General features: G+C 35.7%; 1 protein-coding gene across 16 annotated transcripts in view; it reads right to left on the reverse strand.

The window, feature by feature from the left end:
• Positions 1–21,754, reverse strand: part of LOC6039845 (voltage-dependent L-type calcium channel subunit beta-2) — a 245,449-nt gene that overhangs the window by 38,098 nt on the left and 185,597 nt on the right. For 2 of the 16 annotated variants that reach the window (XM_038257741.1, XM_038257731.1), the window contains exons 1-2: positions 18,677–18,887; positions 10,274–10,903 (exon numbers count right to left, since the gene is read on the reverse strand). The exons of 9 other annotated variants lie outside the window; for them this stretch is intronic. In XM_038257741.1, coding sequence (XP_038113669.1) covers positions 10,274–10,396 — 123 coding nt within the window. In that variant the 5' untranslated portion in view covers positions 10,397–10,903; positions 18,677–18,887. Of the gene's footprint in view, positions 1–10,273; positions 10,904–11,491; positions 11,636–18,450; positions 18,567–18,676; positions 18,888–21,754 lie in introns of those variants that run through there. 5 more of the 16 variants (XM_038257738.1, XM_038257732.1, XM_038257734.1 and 2 more) reach the window with 5 other exon arrangements.

Here is a 21,754-nt window from a genome sequence, read left to right on the forward strand (position 1 = left end):
ACCATGCAGACAAAACTGTATGCAAATATCAAAATTTTTCCGAATTTTTTTAAAATTGTTGACCAATTCAGCTCATATTGTGCCTTGAGTCCTAAAGAACAATATTCAGCTTGTGGAGCGAGGTTTTGAAAATAGTCACATATTCTGGGCACCCTATTGAGAATATAGGTATGTGTAACCCTGCAATGTTAGAAATAACACGAAATTTTAAAATAAAAAAATGTTTTAAATGAAAAAATGGCTCTTCTGGGTCAATGTAGATTCGAACAGTACATTAAATTTCCCTTAAAATGATATTTTCCTAAATTTTGTACAGTCAAGAAACGGAAAATGACAGAGTTTTTTTTAGTATTTTTTTCGATGAAAAATACGTTATTTTGGAATTTTGAGTATGCTATCAAATCGGGCGTACAATTTTACATAAAAACCTTTTTGGAACCAATATTCTATCTCATCATCGTTTCAGGCTGCATATTATTGAAAACACCTCTTTTTTGCATGTTCAAAAATAGAAGGGGTCGTACCGCCCCTCCGTCACGAGATATCAAAAAACGGACCTCGGATTCGTGGTCAGGAACAAAAGTTACCCCATAGAACAAATTTTCACGCAAATCGAAGAGGGGTCGAGGCAACTTTTTCCGATTTCGTGTGAGTTGGTAGAGAATTACCCATATACAATGTAAATGTTGTAATGTTTATGGCACGGTTGCTTACATAGGTTTTTTCTAAAACATGTCTTTATTTATTAAAATAAAATTGTAAAATGGTTTCATTTAATTTCATATCATTGTTCTAAACTACATAGAGGAACTATACCCTTTCTCAGCCTATTTCTATTATCGGCCTATCAGCACTTTGATCATGAATTACAGCTTTCATTAAGGGGCTTTAACTGTTCCAAAGTAATAAATAGCTCAAATAAAAGTGAACAAGCAACTCTCCATTGTTGATACATCTGAACATGTTGATTTAACAGCAAAAGTGATGAGAATCGGTCGAACGGCTTAGAGTGATTAAAATGGGTATATTTTCCCTATATCTTAAATCATTGTAACTTGTAGAAATATTATTTTTTCAAGATTCCTAGCTCCGTTGTCCCCTTAAAATCCCTGCTTTATGCTATTGCTACACTGCTTGAGCCCAAAAATCCCTGCTAAGCAGTGACTGCATCATACATTTTATATCCATTACTAAACCTTCCGGCCAGCAGTCAAATCCACCAAAATCTCCAGGAACACCCATAGAAGGTACGCTATCGAGCAGGTAACAGGGCCGGCAGGACACCGTTTAACCTGTTTCTTCCCAAAAGAAGCGCCCCAAACTGACGGGAACTTCCGCCTAACCAGCTGCAGCAGCCACCAGAGAGGGGGAAAACAAATTTCTGCAGTAAAATGAGCCATAAATTTTGTCATCGTTTAATATTCTAAAATTTATACACCGTACACCCGGGGCTTGGGTCCTGCTGCATTTTCGAGGGGTGCACCCTTCTAGTGACCGTTTGCTGCATCATGTGCCGCCGCCGGCTGGTTTGGTTTAGTTCCGGAGGCCCCCTCAGGGGAGTCGTTGCCCTACTACTACCACGGCCGTTGTTTGTTTCTCGTCTCGAAAAAGATAATAAAAGTTGAGCGCACACGAAAAAATAAATAAAATAAAAGCTCCAAACAAATAGATGTCCCCGGATGATTTGTTTCGCCACCAACGAGGGGCTGTAATTGCATCGGCAGGAAAATTTATGGGATCGTTGACGTTAGGGGTTTGGGCTCGGGGCAAGACAGTGAAAAAACCAGAACAAACGAGAGTTAGGGTACGTTATCCATTAGTGGACCCCTTACCTATAGTGGACCCTCTAAAGGGTTTTTGATGAAAAATTCAATAAAATCACAATTTCAAGCGTGTTGTTGTCTACAAATAATTTATTTGGCATGTTCAGCATCATTTAAATCAATGTTGACTGATATTGATTTGTCCTTTTCACCAAAATAAGTGTTTTGAGTTCGACATCTGAAATCAGCCATGGCCACTAGCATTTTCACAACAAAACTGCATTTATATTTTATGATTAAATTAAATATCCAATCACTTTTTGACTGATTATTTAACTTCAGCAAGTCAAAATAATGTAAGTTTAAGGAACTTTACTAAAATAAAGCGAAGAACTGCTCATTTTCGAACAAAAATTACTGGGGTCCAATATAGGACAACGAAAATCCAAACTTTTCCAAAAGTGGACCCCTGTTAATTAAACCTTCAAAAATGAAGAAAACTGTGCAAAAGTTTCTCTTAAACATACAACAAATGCTTGTTGTAAACGCATTTTTTTCAATTATAAACGCATTTTTTTTTCAATTATGAGTATAAATATAGCTGTTTCATGTTAAAAGTACAAAAAATGCTGAAGCCATAAAAAATATAATTAATCAAAACTATAGTCAATTATACTTAATTGAAGCATCATAATTGCAGTTTGAAATGATATTTTATAATAATAAATCAATAACAAAACATTTTTTAAATAAACATGCGTGGTTTTATCAGCAAATCTATTGCTTAGTTTCGGTCAACCATTTATGTAATTAATATGGAAAAATGTGCATCAAAATTACTTTTTAATTAATTTATAATTATTTTTATGTTTACAGTGGTTTTGAAACGTTTTCTCTGATCTTTTTTGGAAATTTAATGTGTTTAAATGTCTGTTAGGGTTTTTTGTTGTTTAAAGCCAAATTTGTTAACAAAACATATTTTTTATGACGAAAACTGAGCAAAATCCATTTTTTATTCATTATATCTATTATTAGACCTACACCATGCATCAAAACATCAAATATCGGTTAATCTTGGTAAAAAATAACAGTTTGCCTATAGTGGACCCGGGTCCACAATCGGATTATGGACCCGGGTCCACTATAGGAAAAGGGGGTCCATAACAGGCAAAAAAAACTTTTTTTCAAATGGCTATTTTTCTGCTCAGAAACAAAAAAACTGATGAAACAAATACTCAAAATTGTTCAAAACACTCCAGATTCCATTATTTCGTACAAAGGGTTATGAAAAAGTGTTTAAAATATTGAAAATTTGTGAAAAATGTGCTTCGGCTCTACTAAGGGGGTCCACTAATGGTTGAAATACCCTACTCCGGGAGCAAACGGGAGGAATCGAGAGAAATGAGAGAAACCATGCTATTCTCTTTAGAAATGTCAATTTTGACATTAATGACATTTCTTTCCTAATGTTTTTTTTTTTTTTTTTCAAGCTGTCTCTGGTTGTCGGAAAAGCGAGGTTAGGTTGAACGCAAAATTGATAGTGTTTTTTCTTCACAAGGGACGTGGCTGCCTGTTCGGATGTCAAATTTTAATAATCTGTGCCACGATAACGGAACCACCCGGAATGGCGGAAGCGGTCGCCGGAAATGCTTACATGTCCGCCGTCACCGTGTCCAGCTCGGAGTTACTGGAAATGTTCGTTAGAATGGGCCCGTATCGTGCGACTCATGTTTGCGATGATCCGGAATCACGCGCCCTGCATTATGCTAAGCGACGGAATCGATGCCGTCAGTTATGTAGTGGAAAATATGAGCAGCTACTGGCTGAGATGGATGGATTTAATTCAACTAAAACACTGTGGATTTGGCAATCGCCAGTCGGAGGGACAATCTGAACAAGGCGTATTGCGTCTCGGTCGTTTTAATTAAAAAATCTTCTTGCCAGCGGACATTGATACACGCAGTACTTTCAAACGGTCCGACTCCACGCTGAACTTGTCTGGCCCCACTTTGGGAAACACTGCCCTAGGCAGACTCGTCTCAAAGAAACTCAAACATCACAATCGAAGCCAAGGACGATCTTAGGAAAATCCCCCGTATCTTAGCGTAATGCCAGGTCAGCTTCTACGTTCCTCAGCCGGGCGATGCAATGCTTACAAAGCCCAAAACCGAGAAAAATAAAAACGCAAAAAGAAAGTTGTTTTATTGTGTAAGGTAACTTTAACATCAAGGAAAAAACTAGCCGGATATCCAATCTGTAGCTCGTGGCACAGCTTGGTGAACTTCGCCGGTACTCTGGCATCTTTAATATCACCACCAGCTAGTGGATGATCTAGTCGATCTTTTCTGGGTAAACTGGTCAACCGTAATCTCGTGATTTTCCAGCACCTTGTCCAAATTTGTCTCGTACGTCCGCGCAACTTTTTCGCATTTCCTCCTCGTCCATCGAGTCCATTACAAGATCGGAACTCAAGTTGATCTCCTCCAAGCTCCTGCTGCTAATGCCATCAGCACTCAGCAGTTCTCACACCAATCCCAGCTCGGTACTAACGGTCAAATCGTCTAGCTGAGAACTGGTCCGTGATGAGCTTCCGGCGAGTACATTTCCACTACTACTTCCTTTCCGACACGGCGATGAGAAACAAGTGGCCACGGCTGACGTTGTGGTAATCATCGCCACTGCCGGAACAAACGTGGTAAACCTGGCGGAGGAGACAAATTTTTCACGCAAAACATTCACAAAACTCTTCACCTCAGCAGATCTTCACAAGGAATCTTACCTTTGCACATATTCCACGCGAACACTCGATCGGAATGGCCTGGTCAAAATGGACCGCAAATTTCCCACGAGAACAAGGCTACTACACAAAACTTAATGATTTTTTCTCCTAATTTTCTACGGATCTAAAATTTCTGCGCGCAGCACAATCTGACAAATGTAAATAAACAAATCAAAATGTCATTTTTAATCTTTTCTCTCAATGTTCCTCTCTTTTCTCTCAGAGAAACCTAGAGCAAACGGGAGGAATCGGGAGGAATGTAGAGCAACGAGAGCAACCAAGAAGAATGTGTTGGAAAACTGTCAAAAGCAAAATTTCAGAGCAAACGGGAGCAAAGCGGAAAAAAACGGGAGGAACATGGAGAAATAAGAGGTACTCCCTTGCTCACTGTCTTGCCCCGAGGGTTTGGGGGAAAGCTTTTCTTTTGAAGAGTCACCATGCGTCTCCATGGAACGATTTAAACTTGATTCATTTGATGGAGACGCATGGTGATTTTTAGTTTAAGCATTTTTTCCTTATTTTCAGGCCTGCGGAGTCGTAGTCAGAATCGGCAGAGCCGAATCTTTTTGGTGAGCTGGAGTTGGAGTCACAAAATATCGAAAACCCTGCAATTTCCAATTCATTCACAAATTATCAGCAAAACTAAAAATAAGTGCACGAAAAATCAATTCCCAAAAACCGAACAATTACGCCACCTGTCAGCCAAGAAGCTGACAGGTTGAAACCAATACATTCCCGTAACAACCCAAACAAAACTGACACTTTTGGTTGTTGTTTGCTGACCAGCACTGCATGCGGTGCCCTAAAACAGAAACATCGTCGTCATATTTGTCGTCCAACAGTGGGAGCAAGCAAACCCGAAACGGGCGTAAATTTTGGAACAGAGCAGCGCTTTAGAGAGCCTATATGGAGAGGCGAAATGTTACTCTCAGGGTTCCAATCGAACTGTCAAATCGGGGTTCCAATCGAGCAACAAGACCATGCAAGAACAAGGTCAGAATCAATTTAAAATAATTTTGGGCAGAAAAATGAGATTAATAACATTTACAAACATTTTAAAACTGTTGTTTTTATTAAAATGATAGTTTTTGTTAAGTTTGTGCTAGTTCGGTACAAGAAACGTGCCAGCATCAAAAAAATACTACAAGTTTTTCAACCTTAAATTTGAATGACTTTGGATGTTTAGAATTTCTCTTAGAACATTTCATTTCCCTATGTAGGTCCCTACAGCGCTTCAGTCGAGTTGGAATGACGGTTTTGACAGGTCGAAAATTTGTTGAATGTAGGTTTAAAATTAAACACTCACATCAGAGCGGGAGCGCTCGAGAAGAAATGAGGTAATGATGGTTTTGGTGTTCGGCAAATATGGTAATGGAATTGTTACGCTTATTTAGAATTGTTTGTAGCCTGAGTCACGTATGTGAGAGTTTATATGGGAACGCATTTGGGTCACACGAATCAAACAAATTGGCCCGACTCCTCTTCGATTTACGTGAAACTTTTCTCTAAGGGATAATTTTGGTTCCCGACCACGAATTCATTTTTCTATATATTGTGACGGTGGGGCGGTTCGACTTCTTTCATATTTTTGGAATTTTTACTAAGTTGCGTGATTTTTGGCTTGAAGCCGTGAAGAGATAGAAATTTGTTGTCAATTACACTTTTATGTAAAATTAGACGCCTTATACGATAGCGTACTCCAAACACCGAGAAAACGTATTTTTTTATAAAAAAGTTTAAAAATAGTTTTAAAATCGTTGCCATTTCCCGTTACTCAACTGTAAAAAAAGAAAGACATCTGGAGTTTTTTGAAAAGGTCCAATAACCATTTTTTTAATATTCCTCACTCAAGGCGGTTTCAAAAACACTCAAAAAGCAAAAACTCGAAATTGGGTTTATTGGACCTTTTCAAAAAAATCTCCAGACATATTCTTTGATGGAAAATTTAATGTTCTTTCCGAGGCTGCATTAACCTTGATTTCGTTTAGAGCAAAACAAAATCATATTAAAAGATTGTGGTAACTTTGCAGGGTTACTTTTCAGAGTGTGGCAATGTTATACAAAATTGTAGAACAAACAAATTAAAATAAACTTTGTTTGCATGTATTCTGCACGAGACAAATGATTATGCTGACTCTTTTTGACCAGTTTATCAACGTCTTCATCCTTCATCCAATCTCAATCGTGTGCTTTAATTGTTTTACATCCTGCATTATTTCTCTGATTTTTACAAATATTTTTCTTTGTATTTATTTAAGAAAGAGTCTTTAAGCTGACTGGAAATAAATAATTTGGCTATTTTATGTTTGAAATTTATCAGTGGGGTTGACTACAGGTCAAAAATTATACACCTTTTTTAATTTGTAATAACCAAAAACAATTTAAATGATTTCGTTGAACTTATACAGCATCTAATTCCAGTTGAACGTTGAACAGCATCTAATTACATCGTGCCTCTAATGTTGGCATTTGACTCTAATTTGACATTAAATTAAAGCTAGTTGAAAGCGTTTTCAACTGAAATCGAGTGATAGATAGCTCAATAAGAAGTGAGCAAGCAAGTTTCTATCAAAAGTTTTGCAAAATTAGTTGTTTAAATTGTGAAAATCAGCAAATTGGATGGAGTTAGGAGCCAATGCTTAACCTGCCAAACATACGAGAATTTCCCCTATTGTTCTTAGATAAGTTATCAACACTTCTTCCCAAAATATTTGTAATTTGTTAAACTCTACCTTAAACGTCAGTTACTTGAAAATTTACCGAAACTCATCCAATAGTGGGGGTCACATTGGGCAAAATGACACTAAAATGATGCTCAAATATCGAGATAGGGTCAAAACAAGTCATTCAACTGTGTTTTAAAAAATATTAAAAGTTCGTATTTTCGAGAGTTCTTTTTTGGCCAAAAAACGAAACTCAAATTTATACAACTTGCAAGATTACGACATTTGTTCTTGAAACGATTTTTTCAGCAAAGTTTTTTTAAGGGGTTACATACATGTAATTCAACAAAAATATCAAGAGTTGTGCACACATTTGAACTTCTTTGAAATCTGTTTTCAGTGCATTAAAATATACATTTTCAACTGTTAAGAAAATAAATTTGATGGCATTTGGTTGAATCATTACCAAGATATAGCTATTGGAAGTTAGTAGTTTAAAAAAACGGGTGCCCCGATATCTCAACGCTGCTTTTACCAAATCGGCTAAAAATTTTGAAGACTCGTTACACCGATTCTGTGTGTATAAAATATTTTTGTGTGTTTCATATAAAAAAACGGCAGTTTTAATTTTTTGCATTTTTTTTTTTATAAAAATAGATTTTCGGGCTTCGTCATGCACACGGGATATGTCTTGAGAGTCTTCATCCCAAATTTCAGCAAATTTGGTCCATCCAATCTCGAGATATCGTGGCACCCGAAAATCAACTCGGTGTTTCGAGAAAAACGCTCACAAAGTTTGACAGTTTGATTTGCGCATGGCAAAACTTCAAAACTTAAATCGTCTTCCACTCATTTTAATCATGAAATATCTCCATGAAACTTTCAGCAGTGATTTAAAATTATCTTTTGCAAGGATTTAATGTATTTTCGGAATTATGATTTTTTTTTATTTTCTACAGGTATGTAACCCCTTTAAATGACTTTTCAAATAGAATATTTTTATTTCACCAGAATCTAAACTGATAAAAGCACAATTTATTACACAACCATTCCACGTCAAACCAGCACGACACCGATCAAAAGTTTTCCTATTCTCCGCAAATTTGGTCTGGGAATTGCTTGGTTAAAATAATTAGACCAGTATTTTTTTTTTCGGCAACTATCCCACCATCCTGGGGCTAGCCGAGTTGGAGGAGCCACTTTTTTATTTTTGCAAGAACTGAATTCTCGATTCTTTAGGCAATAATAAGAATCTGTGCCAATTTTGAGCCAAATCGGTTAAGGCTTAGGGGTATAGCAAAAATGTACCGTTTTAAGCCAAACGTATTGCAGACTCATCTTGTAAGGAAGCATGGATGTTTTTGATTTTCCTAAATACGACAAAATCTTGAAATAATATTTTAAGTTATTGTCAATTCTGTTAAAATTTTTCGTAAAAACCAAAGGGCAAACAAATAAAAACTATGTAAAAGGCAGTTTATTCTGCGTTTGAGAAAATTGGCCCAAAACTGATTCTTTAATCTTTTTATTTAGTTTAATTTCTATATCAACATAAATGTGACAAACTATCAAGTGCAAATCGTTATTCTTGTGTAAAATGTGACAAACTATCAAGTGCAAATCGTTATTCTTGTGTAAAATTGCCTGATCTTTACGATAAAAATATATTTAGATTTTAAAAATCTGACCAAACATTTCAAAACGGTCAAAAATGCTTTTATAGCGGAATTAGGGTTAAATGGACTCTAGATGATTTTTGCGGTGGTAATTTTTACTGGATTCCTGGGACATTTTAGCGTAAAATAAGTGCATTTTGGACGGCCGCATAAAGGCTCCGCTCTAAATACAGATCGATTTTCATGAAAGAATGTGAAAAAAATGGGTAATTGGGGCAAAATGGACCCTTTGACGTTTCGTGCGGTGGATGAAACCATCACCAATCGATTTCTCGGGTTCGGCATAGAGTCATAGTCACTATATGCATACTTGTTTTGACCCATAAAAAAATATTTCCAAAACCAAAATGTTTCTAAAATTTTAAGAGTTCTTCTTCCTTATTTTTTTTAATAATCAAAAATTGGTTAAAAATGGATTTTTTGCGATTTCTTAGATCGAAACCGAATCGAGCAGTGCGTGGCCGAATGGTTACGCTGTGCACTTTGTAAGCGGATGATTCTGGGTTCGATTCCCATCTGCTCCAACCTTCCATCGGATGAGGAAGTAAAATGTCGGTCCCGGCCTTGGTTGTTAGGCCGTCTAGGTGTAGGAGTCGTCTCCATGCCATAAGTACAAACAATACACCAAACCAAGCCTACTCCGGTGGAATCACTGGCGGCAGTTGGACTCACAATCCAAAGGTCGTCAGTTCAAACACTGGGGTGGAAGGTTCCTTGGAGTAAAAAGAGGTTTGGGTGCTCTCCCCATTCAAGCCTTCGGACTCCTAGGTTCGAGCAGAAACTTGCAATAGAGACCACAAAAGACCCGGGGGTCGTTAATGTGGATGGTTTGACTTTTGAGATTGAAACCCATCTAGCGGCGGGGTTGAGTTGTAGAGGGTTAAGAGTTTATTGACATCAACATCAAAAATGTCGAGTTTTGTTTATGCCTTTTAAATAGAAAAAAAAACCTTTCAGTTTTTTTACGAGTTTTAGTTAATAAATCGTTAAAAAAGTAGTACCCCCCCCCCCTTCGCCGCCTCTTTCGGCCTAAATTATTTTCACAATTTCGTGATCCTGTTAATTGATACTTGAAACCATTCGTACTACAGGTCTTGGCGGTCTACTACTACTTTTAATTTGAATTTAGGCTTCCGAAGGCTTCGATGGTGAGGTCTCTCAAACCCACTTTTCGTCTGAACCAACTCCAGAACACTTAGGCTGAGCCAATCGGAACACTTTTGAGTTGGATCCTGTTGGTTTGATGTGAAATCGCTGTATGTAACCATGATTTACTTCAACTTTCTTTATTTTGGCATTCTGCTCTTTGACGGAAACACCCAGAATAAATTCTCTAAAATGCACTAAACCTGCTATTCTCAAAAGTCAAGATCCACGCCGGCGGACAGTTACCTGCGTGAAAAGCTTATTGTAGCCGGCACTCTGGAACGACGGATAGCCGAGGCCGAGGCTCATACGCGATTCACGATGCCCCCCGGACACGGACGGGGCATCCGACGAGGCACGCTGAACCATGGGCCGCTCAGGCCGCCAATCTTCTTCCGGGCCGGATATTTTGCCCACTCCTGCGGTCGTCTCCGGTCCACCCGTTTAGCCACCACCCCTTCCCTGCGAGCCGTCACCGCCCTCAAGGGTGTTGTTTTGAGATGATTTTTGAATTTTTAAATTTTCGCGAACAAATTACAATTTTCCGCGATTTTTCCTCGCACTGTCACAGCATCACAACCGGAAGTCACCGTTGTACGAAGCAGCCGTTCTCACGCACGAGATTTTCCAAACCTGCGTTTTTTTCGTGTCAAACTTCAAGTGCACACACACACATACACATGTACGCGTTTTCCGCTTGGGTTAGGCTGCTTCACTCTTTTCGCTAGGTTTTCCACGCATTGATTTTCCGCATCTTGCCTCTCGCTCTCACTTGGGTGCGTGTTTTCCCCTTCTTCTTCTCCTTTTTTCACTTTGTTCACTTTCAGTATTGTTGTTTTCCTCTTTTTTCCTCGTTACTTCATCCACGCCGAAATCCTGGAACACACATACACACATACAAAGGGGGTCAGTCCAAGTGTGTAGAAAAAGGGAAAACTTTGAAGCTTATCGTCCCGCACCCATCTGTGCGTTTTTTTGTGTTGTTCTTTTTTTCTGCTGCTGGCCGACTTTAGAGTACAAAATTTTCCCGGATGTGGACCATGGCACTTCCTGTTCTTGGCACCGGGACACTTTCAGCACAGCTCAGTTGTGGCCAGCACAGTGTTCAGTGGGTCGAGGCCGGGGAAATGTAATTATTATTTTTAATTGCCACGACATAATCTAATGTCGTTTGTCGTCTAAGGACATGCCACCACACACATCTGCTCTGGACTCCTTTTTTAAAGGAAAATTGTCCCACTTGAGAATTTTCCGACAACAAAACCACTCACACACACTGGCAAAACTTTAAAGTTAGCACTGCTGCTGGAGTCTGACGGCTGTCGTCCGGAACATCAGGGAAGGAGGAAAAGTTTCGATTTTCATCCAGCTTGAAGCGAGCAGACACGATTCTTCACTGTCAAATCCTTGAGCTACTTTTCCAACTACAACCGAAGAAAAGCCCACCAGCACAACAAATTTCACCTCTCAATGCTCGCAACCAATCCACGAAACACTAAAACAACCGAAGAACATTTCACACTTAAAAACGGAAAAAAACCCCTCGGAAAATTCGTCCAAAATTTGGCTGATTTTGGGAAACCTTCCTTCCTACTACTACTGCGGTCGAGATACTACAGCCAGCCAGCCAGCAGCAGCAGCACATATTTTGCCTGGCTGCTGCGGTCGATTTTCGCAGCTAACAGAGAGTGCGAAAGAGATGGGGACTGTGTGCGAGGGAGATCGCAAACGACGGAGTGGACGCAGCCAGAAGCACTGACAGCTAGCACTGTTTTGTGGGGGGTTCGGTGGAGGTAAAGGGGGGGTAAGCGGAAAACTCGTTTACATTGGGGCGGTACAAATACATGGGTAGAAAGAGGAAAAGATTTGCGTGAAAGCACCAATACAGCATTGTTGGTTGGAGATTTTGGAATTTAGTGGATTGAAAGTTTCTAGATAAGAATTTTCACTGTAAACAATGCGTAACTGAACCCAAAAGATGATTATAAACAATGTTGATTATTTTTAGACATATAATTATCATAAAATAAAATAAGGATGTTTTGGTCATGCAAATGTTTTCCAAACTGTTTTCCATCTCGGGCCGACATGAGTTATCTACAAAAAAAAGATGTTTTTTTTTTAGACACGGAGAGAATGAATCACATATGAACTCGGTTGAAGTAAACTGAAGATTCGAAGTGATCGTCGCAATATTTTTCATTAGGACGTTACCTTGGACCAAAACAAGGAAGCTGTTGTTTAATTACACGTATAATCAAGTTATTACATATGATTTGAGGCAAATTTACAACACATTGCCTGTGATTTTTTTTACATAAACTTAATATTTGAAATTCCTTTTTTTTTTGAAAGTACAAATAATTTACAACTAACTTCAAAATTTTAATAAAAATTAAAGTTTAATCAACCAAAAACCAGTTAAAATGCATTTTCCTGCATTTATAATCATATTTAGTATGTTTGAACTCCTTTGAAAACATTTTAAATTTTCATGAACTACCAATGCATTGGACTGAAAAGTTTTTATCATGAAAAAAAATTCCCGCCAATGTATCAATATTTTGAAAACTTATGATTGGAAAGCAACTGGACGCGTGTAAAATGCATTTTAAAACCCTTTTTATCCAATTTTTGAAACTTAGGCTTGTAAATTCCCCCCCCCCCCCCTCGACTTTGGTCAGAGCTGAGGGACATAAACTCAAAAAATATTTGCAACGGCCTAATTTAGAAAAATAAAACTAAAAACCCAGCTAAGATTTTTTGCGTAAAAAAATATACGCATAAGTTGTCGATGATTTTTGGATCGCACAGCATTTTTTCGCATTTTAAGTTTTGAAGATAGTTAATTTATACAATTCATGAAAAAATAAAAATTTTCAAATACAAAGGTAAAAAACTGATTGATAGCCAATCAATCTGCTCACAGTTTGATTTTTAAGAGTTAAGATGAAATAAAATTTGTTATTTGTTGTAAATTGATAATGATCTTGAATTTATTGGAAAAAAGAAATGCAATTCAGTAAAGGTTTTTTTTAGTTCTATTTGATTCCGTTAACACTCAGTTAAAGGCTTGATGCTTTTTTTAACTTATGTGTTCTGATTCTTAATTTAGCTGCATTTTATACAAACATTTTGAACAATATTAGAAATTTCTTTTGGTGTTGGCTTCCTTTTTTTTACCAATTTTAGTTCAAAACGAAAAATTTTCAGATTTCTCTTCAAAACCTCAACGAAACTTTCAAAACTCAACTCAAAACTCATGTAATCTAATCTAATCTAATCTAATCGAACAAGAAAATGTGAAACGACAACTTTTAAATTCTCTAGAGGCCTTTCGAGCCGTCAAAAATCGTCCTGCAATTTTTTCCCCAACCGTTCGCGCGCGCGGCTAACTGCGATAAAACTCAACTCAAAACTCATGTAAGCCATTTTTCTGTTAATAAAGTCAGTTGCTTTCGAGACTCTCGAGAATGACATTTCGTCAGTTGTGTGCTATCTTGTGACAACGACCATTTAGTACTTCTCGAGAAAATCGATTTTTAAAGTTTGTTGGTAAATAATTTCAAAACTATGAATGAGAGAGCCAAACTTTTTGAAGCAATCGGTTCGTATACTATCGCTTAACAAACGCTCCAAGTTTCAACTAATTTGGTTACACCAGTTGAAAATACAGTAAATAATGTAAACAAAAATCTGAAAAGCACGTGTCACAAGTGTGTTTCGAAAGTAAAATTGTACTACGTGTCACAAGTGTGCACAGAATTCCCATACAAACTAAAATAAGCTCAAATCAATGGTTTAATCGACTTAATCAGTATATTTTTATAAACAAAAGGTTGCATTGCCTTTAGAAAGTATGTGTGTACATAAATTTGTGAAAAACAAGAAAAATTTTCCACATTTTCCAACAACATGTATGACGTGTCACAAGGGTGCACAATAATTTTGATGAATTGGTCTATGTCACAAGTGTGTATTGCGATATCCGGGAAACGGAAGCGAGTTTCCAAAATCGGGTTAAAGCATCTTGTAGTGTTTGTTAAGTATAGCAAAACGTCATCATTAACTAATTTTCGATCAAAATGGTCTATGTCACAAGATAGCACACAGCTGACGATTTGGTAAGAGCCTAATTCAGGGGTGCCCAACCTTTTGGTCCTGCGGGCCAGATCTCATTTTTCTGAAGCGTTGGCGGGCCGGGTAAAAGATTAAAAATAAATGTCATAAAATGTATTTTATAAGGTTGTTTCATGTAATCAAACAAATAAACTTGTGTTGCAAATTAGATTCATGTATCTTGATTTTAAGGAAGAAAATCAAATATTACATTCAAAGATGTATTTATTTGAATTATTTTTATTTTGCTTTGGTTAAAATTGTTTTGTAATTTTACCCTGATATCATTTACTAAAAAAAATCTTCTCACCGAGACAAGATCAAATTTATTGAAATTAAATTGGGATTCAAATTTTCTGTACGAAAATAATTTTTTGCGTTGCTGTACACCTTTATTCAAATATTTTTAACAAAACATTTTAAAATGATTTTAAAGACACGTAATATAAAAAAAATAAAATATGTATCTGATTGTTTTTAATTCGTCATTCTTCAAAATTCTTTGAATAATTAAAAAAAACACATAGCTCTTTGATTTTTTGACTCATCATGAAACATTTTTTTTAATATTTTAAAAATATTTTCAGCGATCTTTATTTTAAATATGATTAAGCTTTTTTCCAGCATAACTATATCATTGAAAAGTTGTTCTGAAAAATACATTATTTTTGCTTACTCATTTATGAAAAATCTATTTCAATCAAAATCCACAAAAAAGAAACAATTCAATCAAAAATAAATATAGCCAAAAATTTAAGAAATTTTGAAATTAAGTATTTTTTTTGCAGTCGTTTTGCACATTTTTCAAGTTTTATAAATGATTCTGAATATATTAATATGATAAGAATTCAATTCAAACATAAAGAATGTTTAAATGTGAAATAAATTCATTTTAAAAAATACAAAGGCAAAATTCAAACAATTCTCAACATTTATGTCAAAAGTAAAATAAAAAACAAGTAAATGTTTTGTTATAACTTCTGAAAATTTGATCTCAAGATTATTTTTAAAATTTTGACACTCAATTTATTTATTGAGTATTTCATGAACAGCCTTCAGGGCCGGTTATAGAACTTTTTTTGAAAAGAAGTCGCGGGCCGGATAAAATGGCCTCACGGGCTGGATACGGCCCGCGGGCCGGACGTTGGGCAGGCCTGGCCTAATTTATATAAATCGTCTGTTGTGTGCTATCTTGTAACAACTACCTATTAATACTTTTCGAGACAATCGATTTTTAAAGTTTGATGGTTAATAAATATTTTCAAAACTATGAATGAGGAAGTCATACTTTTGAAGCAATCATACTTTAGAAGCAATCAATTTGATAACATTTTTTTCAATATTGTTTAAAAAAATAGTTGTATAGAAAATTCTTATTTCGGATTTCGGAGTGACTTTGATAGTCATAGTTATTCTTGCAAAAATCAGATTTAATGTGTTCAAATTTTATATTTACGTCAAATGTACCATCACTTAGGAGTCCGATACAGCTTTAAAACAATGATTATAAATAGTTAACTAAGTTTATAAGCTTTTCAACAAAATACATATAAATTTTAGGTAAAATTGTTAAAAAGTCAAAATTTTGCCTAAAATTCGGTAAAACTAGGTTTGTTGATAAAATTATTGAATCATATCAAAGTTCAAAAGTTTTCACATTTCATATGACATTTGTCCTACTGAAAATGCCTATAAATTGGGATTTTTTTTTAATTATGTTTCAAAAACAAATAATATCAATTATTTACAAACGTATATTCCCTTCTCCTAGTGGAAAATTGTCATGTTCATTGAGAGATCATGACACTTTCAGAATATTAAAATAATGCTATTTATCAACATTTTCTTAATTATAGTTAACTCACTTTGTAAACTTTTCCAAATTTTATGAAAACTTCTCCTAAGAGTACTTTAAACACTTCTCTACAACCAAGATTTCATGCGGAAACATCTCAAACCTATCAAAGTCACTCCGGCTATTAAAGTCACCTCGTTTTACGGTACTCAACTAACTTGGTTACACCAGTTAAAAGATACAGTAAATGATGTGAACAAAAAGCATGTGTCACAAGTGTGCCTCTATAGTGAAAAATGTACTACGTTTCAGAAAGGTGCATAGAAATCCCATACAAACTAAAACAAACTTAAACTTAAATAGGCTTTGCTTTTAAAAAATGTGTATCAGCATAAATTTGAGAAAAATAAGAAAAATCATAGCATTATTTTCAGTGACATCCGTCCGTTAGTTATTTAGAATAGTTATTTTCACATTGTGATAAATTTTGTTGAAGACAATGATTATTTTTTAAATGATTTTTTCAAGCTTCCAGTTTTGACAAAATAGCAATAGTGTTCAACTTCCATGGTGGAAGCAAAACATTATGAATCGAGATAACCCATGGGACATTTATTAGTAGAAAGTTGTGTTTCACCTTCCTGATTAAGAATATGTTTGAATCAAAATATTCTATCGGTGAAAATTGCGTTTTTCTAATAATACTAATGGAGACGCCTGGTACTAAATAAAAATTGTTTCTTTTTTGTAAAAAATACTTTCTTTCAAAGTTTATGTTTATTAAAGATAAAAGAAATGCAAAACATAACAAGGCTTGATGACAAATAATTAAAATTTACTTAAGCCACCATGCGCCTCCTCTACCCTTTCATTAGCCGGTCTAGCAGGATTCTAGCAGAGTGCTAAGAGAGCTGGATTTTCTTACAGCATTCTAGCAAAAAGTTCAACCATTCTAGCAGGATTCTGGCAAAACCAGCTCTGCTAGAATATTTCGTGATTGTTAATGGTACTTTATATGAGAAAATACGTTTTTTTAAATATTCTTTTTTAGCCAAAATTTATCATGTTTACAAAAGCTGGTAATTTTTGTTTACAAAACATTTGACAAATAATTCAAACTGCAGTGAGTTATGTACAACTATACTTTAAAAAAACTTTGTATAAGTACAAACAACGTCAGTTCGAACTCTGGAGTAGGATCTAAATTTTTTTTATTTTTTTTCTTTGTTTTCTACAATGAGTTTTAGTCAATTTTACACAACTTTCTAGAACAAAGCTAATTTTTTGACCCACATGCTGACGAGATACAAGCTCCTACTGTGAAATTGTTTTTTTTTTTCATTTATCTATAACAATAATCACTTGACTTTATGAAGCATGATAGGCTTTTCCTTGAAATATTTTACCGCAACAAGATAACAAAAAAACTATTCAAAATTTTGTTGCTTTGTGAATGGTTCAAGTATACGAGACAACAGTACTTTTGAAACAGCTTTTTTAACTGATAATGACAATTTCTTATTCGACGAAGTTCAGTTTGAAAATGTATTACTATTTGCTACTACATGTAACAAATTCGCTCAAACTTTCTCCCTTTCCTTGCAAATCGTCTCTACTTCTTGGTATTGGTACCATCTCGGTTTAGTTTACATTTTCCACAAAACGCACACACTCCTAACTCCCCCTTCACCTCCCCCTTCATCTCACTACCTTCCAAGGCAATTTCCTTCCAACCCCAATCGACCATTAATGTCCTACAACGAATCTCAACCACGGCAACTAAGTAAACCAAAATACTTCAAAAAGCTCCCCGCTCCCCTCGTCCAACACATGTGTCTCGCGCGAAAGGAAAACATTTCCAAGCCTCACAACTACACGCGCTTATTTGGGGGAAATTCGAACGCAGCCACTCGGAATGCTGTCAGTTTTTCCTGCCCAAAGGAAAGTCTTGACATATGATGATGACGCGAAATGGAAAATATCTCTGGTCTCTCTGGCGACACTGCTTTCCACTGATAGTGGTGGTGATGAAAAATATCATCCTCGTCAGCATCGCCGTGATCATCGTTTTGGTGACGAGTTCTTTAAGAAAAAGCTCACACAGACACCATCACCAACTGAATCTGATCAGATTATAGGCACACATCTCTCTGGTTGGATTTTCTTGAATGGGTGATGACGACGACCGAACTGAACTGAGAGAGGTGGAATGTTGATTTTCAGCAGATTTTTTGGCGAAATTGTTGTTGGGTTTTTGGGTTGGCGATTGCTTCAAATTTTCCCGTTTTTCATTTTCCTCAGCAGGAAACACTTTTCTTATAATGTAAACAATTTGGAACTATTTTTAGCACTGCAATTGACGCTTTGTTCACTTTTTGAATCTCGAATCCTGCATTTGTTTTTGAGATTTCTTCGATTTCAATTCCATGTATCTTCAGCAGATCGTCACTCATAAAGTTGTCACATTTGCTCCTTTGACCAATATGTTGTCAACAAATAATTTACTCACTGAAAAGCACAATTTTCCACGAGAATTTTATCCCCACCGTCTCCTCGAGTTGCTTCCCTAACAAACAATCTTCGTCAGCACTTTGAACACTTATTTCCCAATCAGTACAGTCACAATTGAAAAGTCCATCCGCAGGAAAAATCACCCTCCAGCGAGAAATTTTCTCCACACCGCCCACCATACACTTTCACCACGGACCCAACAAAAAATCGAGCAAAATCCTTACACTCAGCCCTCGGAACCAAGCCCTGCCCGTATCCGGAACCACTTTCACCCGCGACGTCGCGAAAATCACCGGAAAAACTCGCCACTTTCACTCGCAAAACCGCAAACTTTTCGAAAATCAAAAACGCTGCATCCGAAATCTCTGCTTTCTGCTGCTGCTGCTGCTGGCTGGGAGGAAGAAAATTTTCTCTGTCAGCCTCTTCTGGTTTTTCACGGCGAAGCATGCACACTCACACATACGTATAACACGTTCTCATGTGGCAGCAGTGGAAAACGCACTTTTCCGCACTTGGTCGGTCACTAATACTCGTGCAGGCGCGTGTGTTAGGTTGAGAGTGCTGTCGAAAAAAAATAATGAAACTGACATGCTGGCAGTTTGGGCTTTGAAGCTTACGAATTTTGCTGATATTTTTGGAAAATGTGTGTGCTAGAGAGAGAGGAAGCTTATAAAAAGATAGGAGACCAAAAGAAGTTTATCACATTTTTGTTTATTGCTGTCATGGGGGGAACAGTTCAGGAAGATTTGTTTAGAAGTATTAGAAGTTTCGAGGAGTTTGCTGTTTACAGGAAAAAAAATTAAGAAACCCCAATTCGGCTTAAAATGTCGAAAAAATCATGTCATCTCGTACATCCCAATCGCTCAAACGTAAACATTTTCGTAGGTAGAACACATTATCTGATTTACTGATAGATTAATTATAGAATTTATTTTCCAATAACGTTAATTATTGTTAAATTATCAATAAAGCCTTGGTTGAATAATATGATTATGATTTTGAATTTAAAGAGTTATTGAAGCGAGCTGAAAAATTCAACAATTGCCTTTTTCAATCCAAGGAAAAATTGCTTTCCGACATCACCCCGAGCCAGAGTGAAAACAAATTAAAAACACTGTTCCAAAGCTTGAGAAAGATTGGAAGAAATTTGATCTTTGAACGGCTTGGAGAGTACATACGTTTTTGATTACTCTTGCAGCAGATATTTCCAAATTTGAAAAGTAATTGAAAGAAGATAATTAAAACACGTAAAATGATAAATTACTGTCAGCTATTTTGGGAATTGTTCAACGGTCAACCTATTGAATTCAAATTTGTACGGTAGATGCTTTCATGAAAACACTTTTTTGCATCAGTTCAATACACATCTTTTTTTTGTTTAAAAAAATATGAATTTTGCGCTCAAAATGTCTTTCAAAATGTTCTGGATAAGAACAAATCAACGAAATTCTTCTCAAAATGCAATTTTGTTTGGATCGTGAGCAATGTTTGTTTATTTTTTAAATGTTAAATAGAAACATTAGCTTTTTTGTTAAAATTACATAATATCAACAAAACATTTTTTTTTCTTTATCGAGCAAATCCAGCAATACTACTGAATATGTATATTTTTCAATTTTTATAACATTTCAAACTTGATCTTCCTTCAGATTTATGTAATTTTCTGTTCAAAATGTAATATTTGAAAGAGCTCTACCTGTATCTCACCATACCAAACGACGTCCTTTGGCGCTTATTTTTAATAAGTTTGTCCACGTTTCATACAAAAAAAGTCTAAGATTTTCAAAAAAAAGTCTCCATTCTGATAAATTGCAAAAAACATGCTTTCAGCTAAAGGCTCTTTAGCCTCAAGACCTTCATGTCAGCAAACAATGATTGCATACTAGGCCGTCCCCAAAAAAATGAAAAGTTGTCAAATCAAATTCCTGTATAGACATAGTCCATAAAAGCTTGTGTTTGGGCATGGCAGGGCGTTTTAGGGTGAATAATTAGTATTTTTTAGACAAAAAAATTCAAAAATCACTCCCCAAAACCAGCCAAAAAATTTTGCAGCCAAAACTAATGCATTCAGCTTATAGGAAATTTTACGGAGATCATTTTGCTTTTTTTAACATTCAATTTATGTCCACGCAAAGCCGAGATATTTGCATTTTAGTGAACAAAAAGCGACGAATTTTAAAAATTCTTGGTATATAAGCGTTTTTAGCATAAAACATTGCCTACTGTGATTACCAACGAGAAGGCATATATTTTGGATATATTTATTTTGTTCGCTCAAAAACGATATTTTTTAATAAAATTTCATGAAAAAACATGAGATTTTCTTACAATGTGACGTAAACGACACATAATCATAAATCAAAATTAATTTTATTAAAGTTCATATCTCCAAGCTGTGAACGTGATTTTTTTTATGTATGTACAATCGAATGAAACAAATTCTTTTATAAAAAACTTATTTTTTCATAAAAGTTACCCATTAGAGCTTTATTTGTTCATATCGAGAAGAGCACATAGCAGTACTTTTAAATATGTCGTTTACGTCACATTGTGAGAAAATCTCATGTTTTTTCATGAAATTTTATTAACAAATATAGTTTTTGAGCGAACAAAATAAATATATCCAAAATATATGCCTTCTCGTTTGTAATCATAGTAGGCAATGTTTTATGCTAAAAACGCTTATATACCAAGAATTTTGAAAATTCGTCACTTTTTGTTCACTAAAATGCAAATATCTCGGCTTTGCGTGGACATAAATTGAATGTTAAAAAAAGCAAAATGATCTCCGTAAAATTTCCTATAAGCTGAATGCATTAGTTTTGGCTGCAAAATTTTTTGGCTGGTTTTGGAGAGTGATTTTTGATTTTTTTTTTGTCAAAAAAATACTAATTATTCTCCCTAAAACGCCCTGCCATGCCCAAACACAAGCTTTTATGGACTATGTCTATACAGGAATTTGTTCAGGGGACATTAAACTATCACTTGAGCAATTCTCTACGAAATCGGTCTTTTTTCTTCAATTTTAATTTTTGTATTTTTTAATCCGGCTGAAACTTTTTTGGTGCCTTCGGTATGCCCAAAGAAGCCATTTTGCATCATTAGTTTGTCCATATAATTTTCCATACAAATTCGGCAGCTGTCCATACAAAAATGATGTATGAAAATTCAAAAATCTGTATCTTTTGAAGGAATTTTTTGATCGATTTGGTGTCTTCGGCAAAGTTGTAGGTATGGATACGGACTACACTGGAAAAAATAATACACGGTAAAAAAAAATTTGGTGATTTTTTTATTTAACT

This window comes from Culex quinquefasciatus, chromosome 2 (assembly GCF_015732765.1).
Source record: "Culex quinquefasciatus strain JHB chromosome 2, VPISU_Cqui_1.0_pri_paternal, whole genome shotgun sequence".
Lineage (NCBI taxonomy): Eukaryota > Metazoa > Arthropoda > Insecta > Diptera > Culicidae > Culex > Culex quinquefasciatus.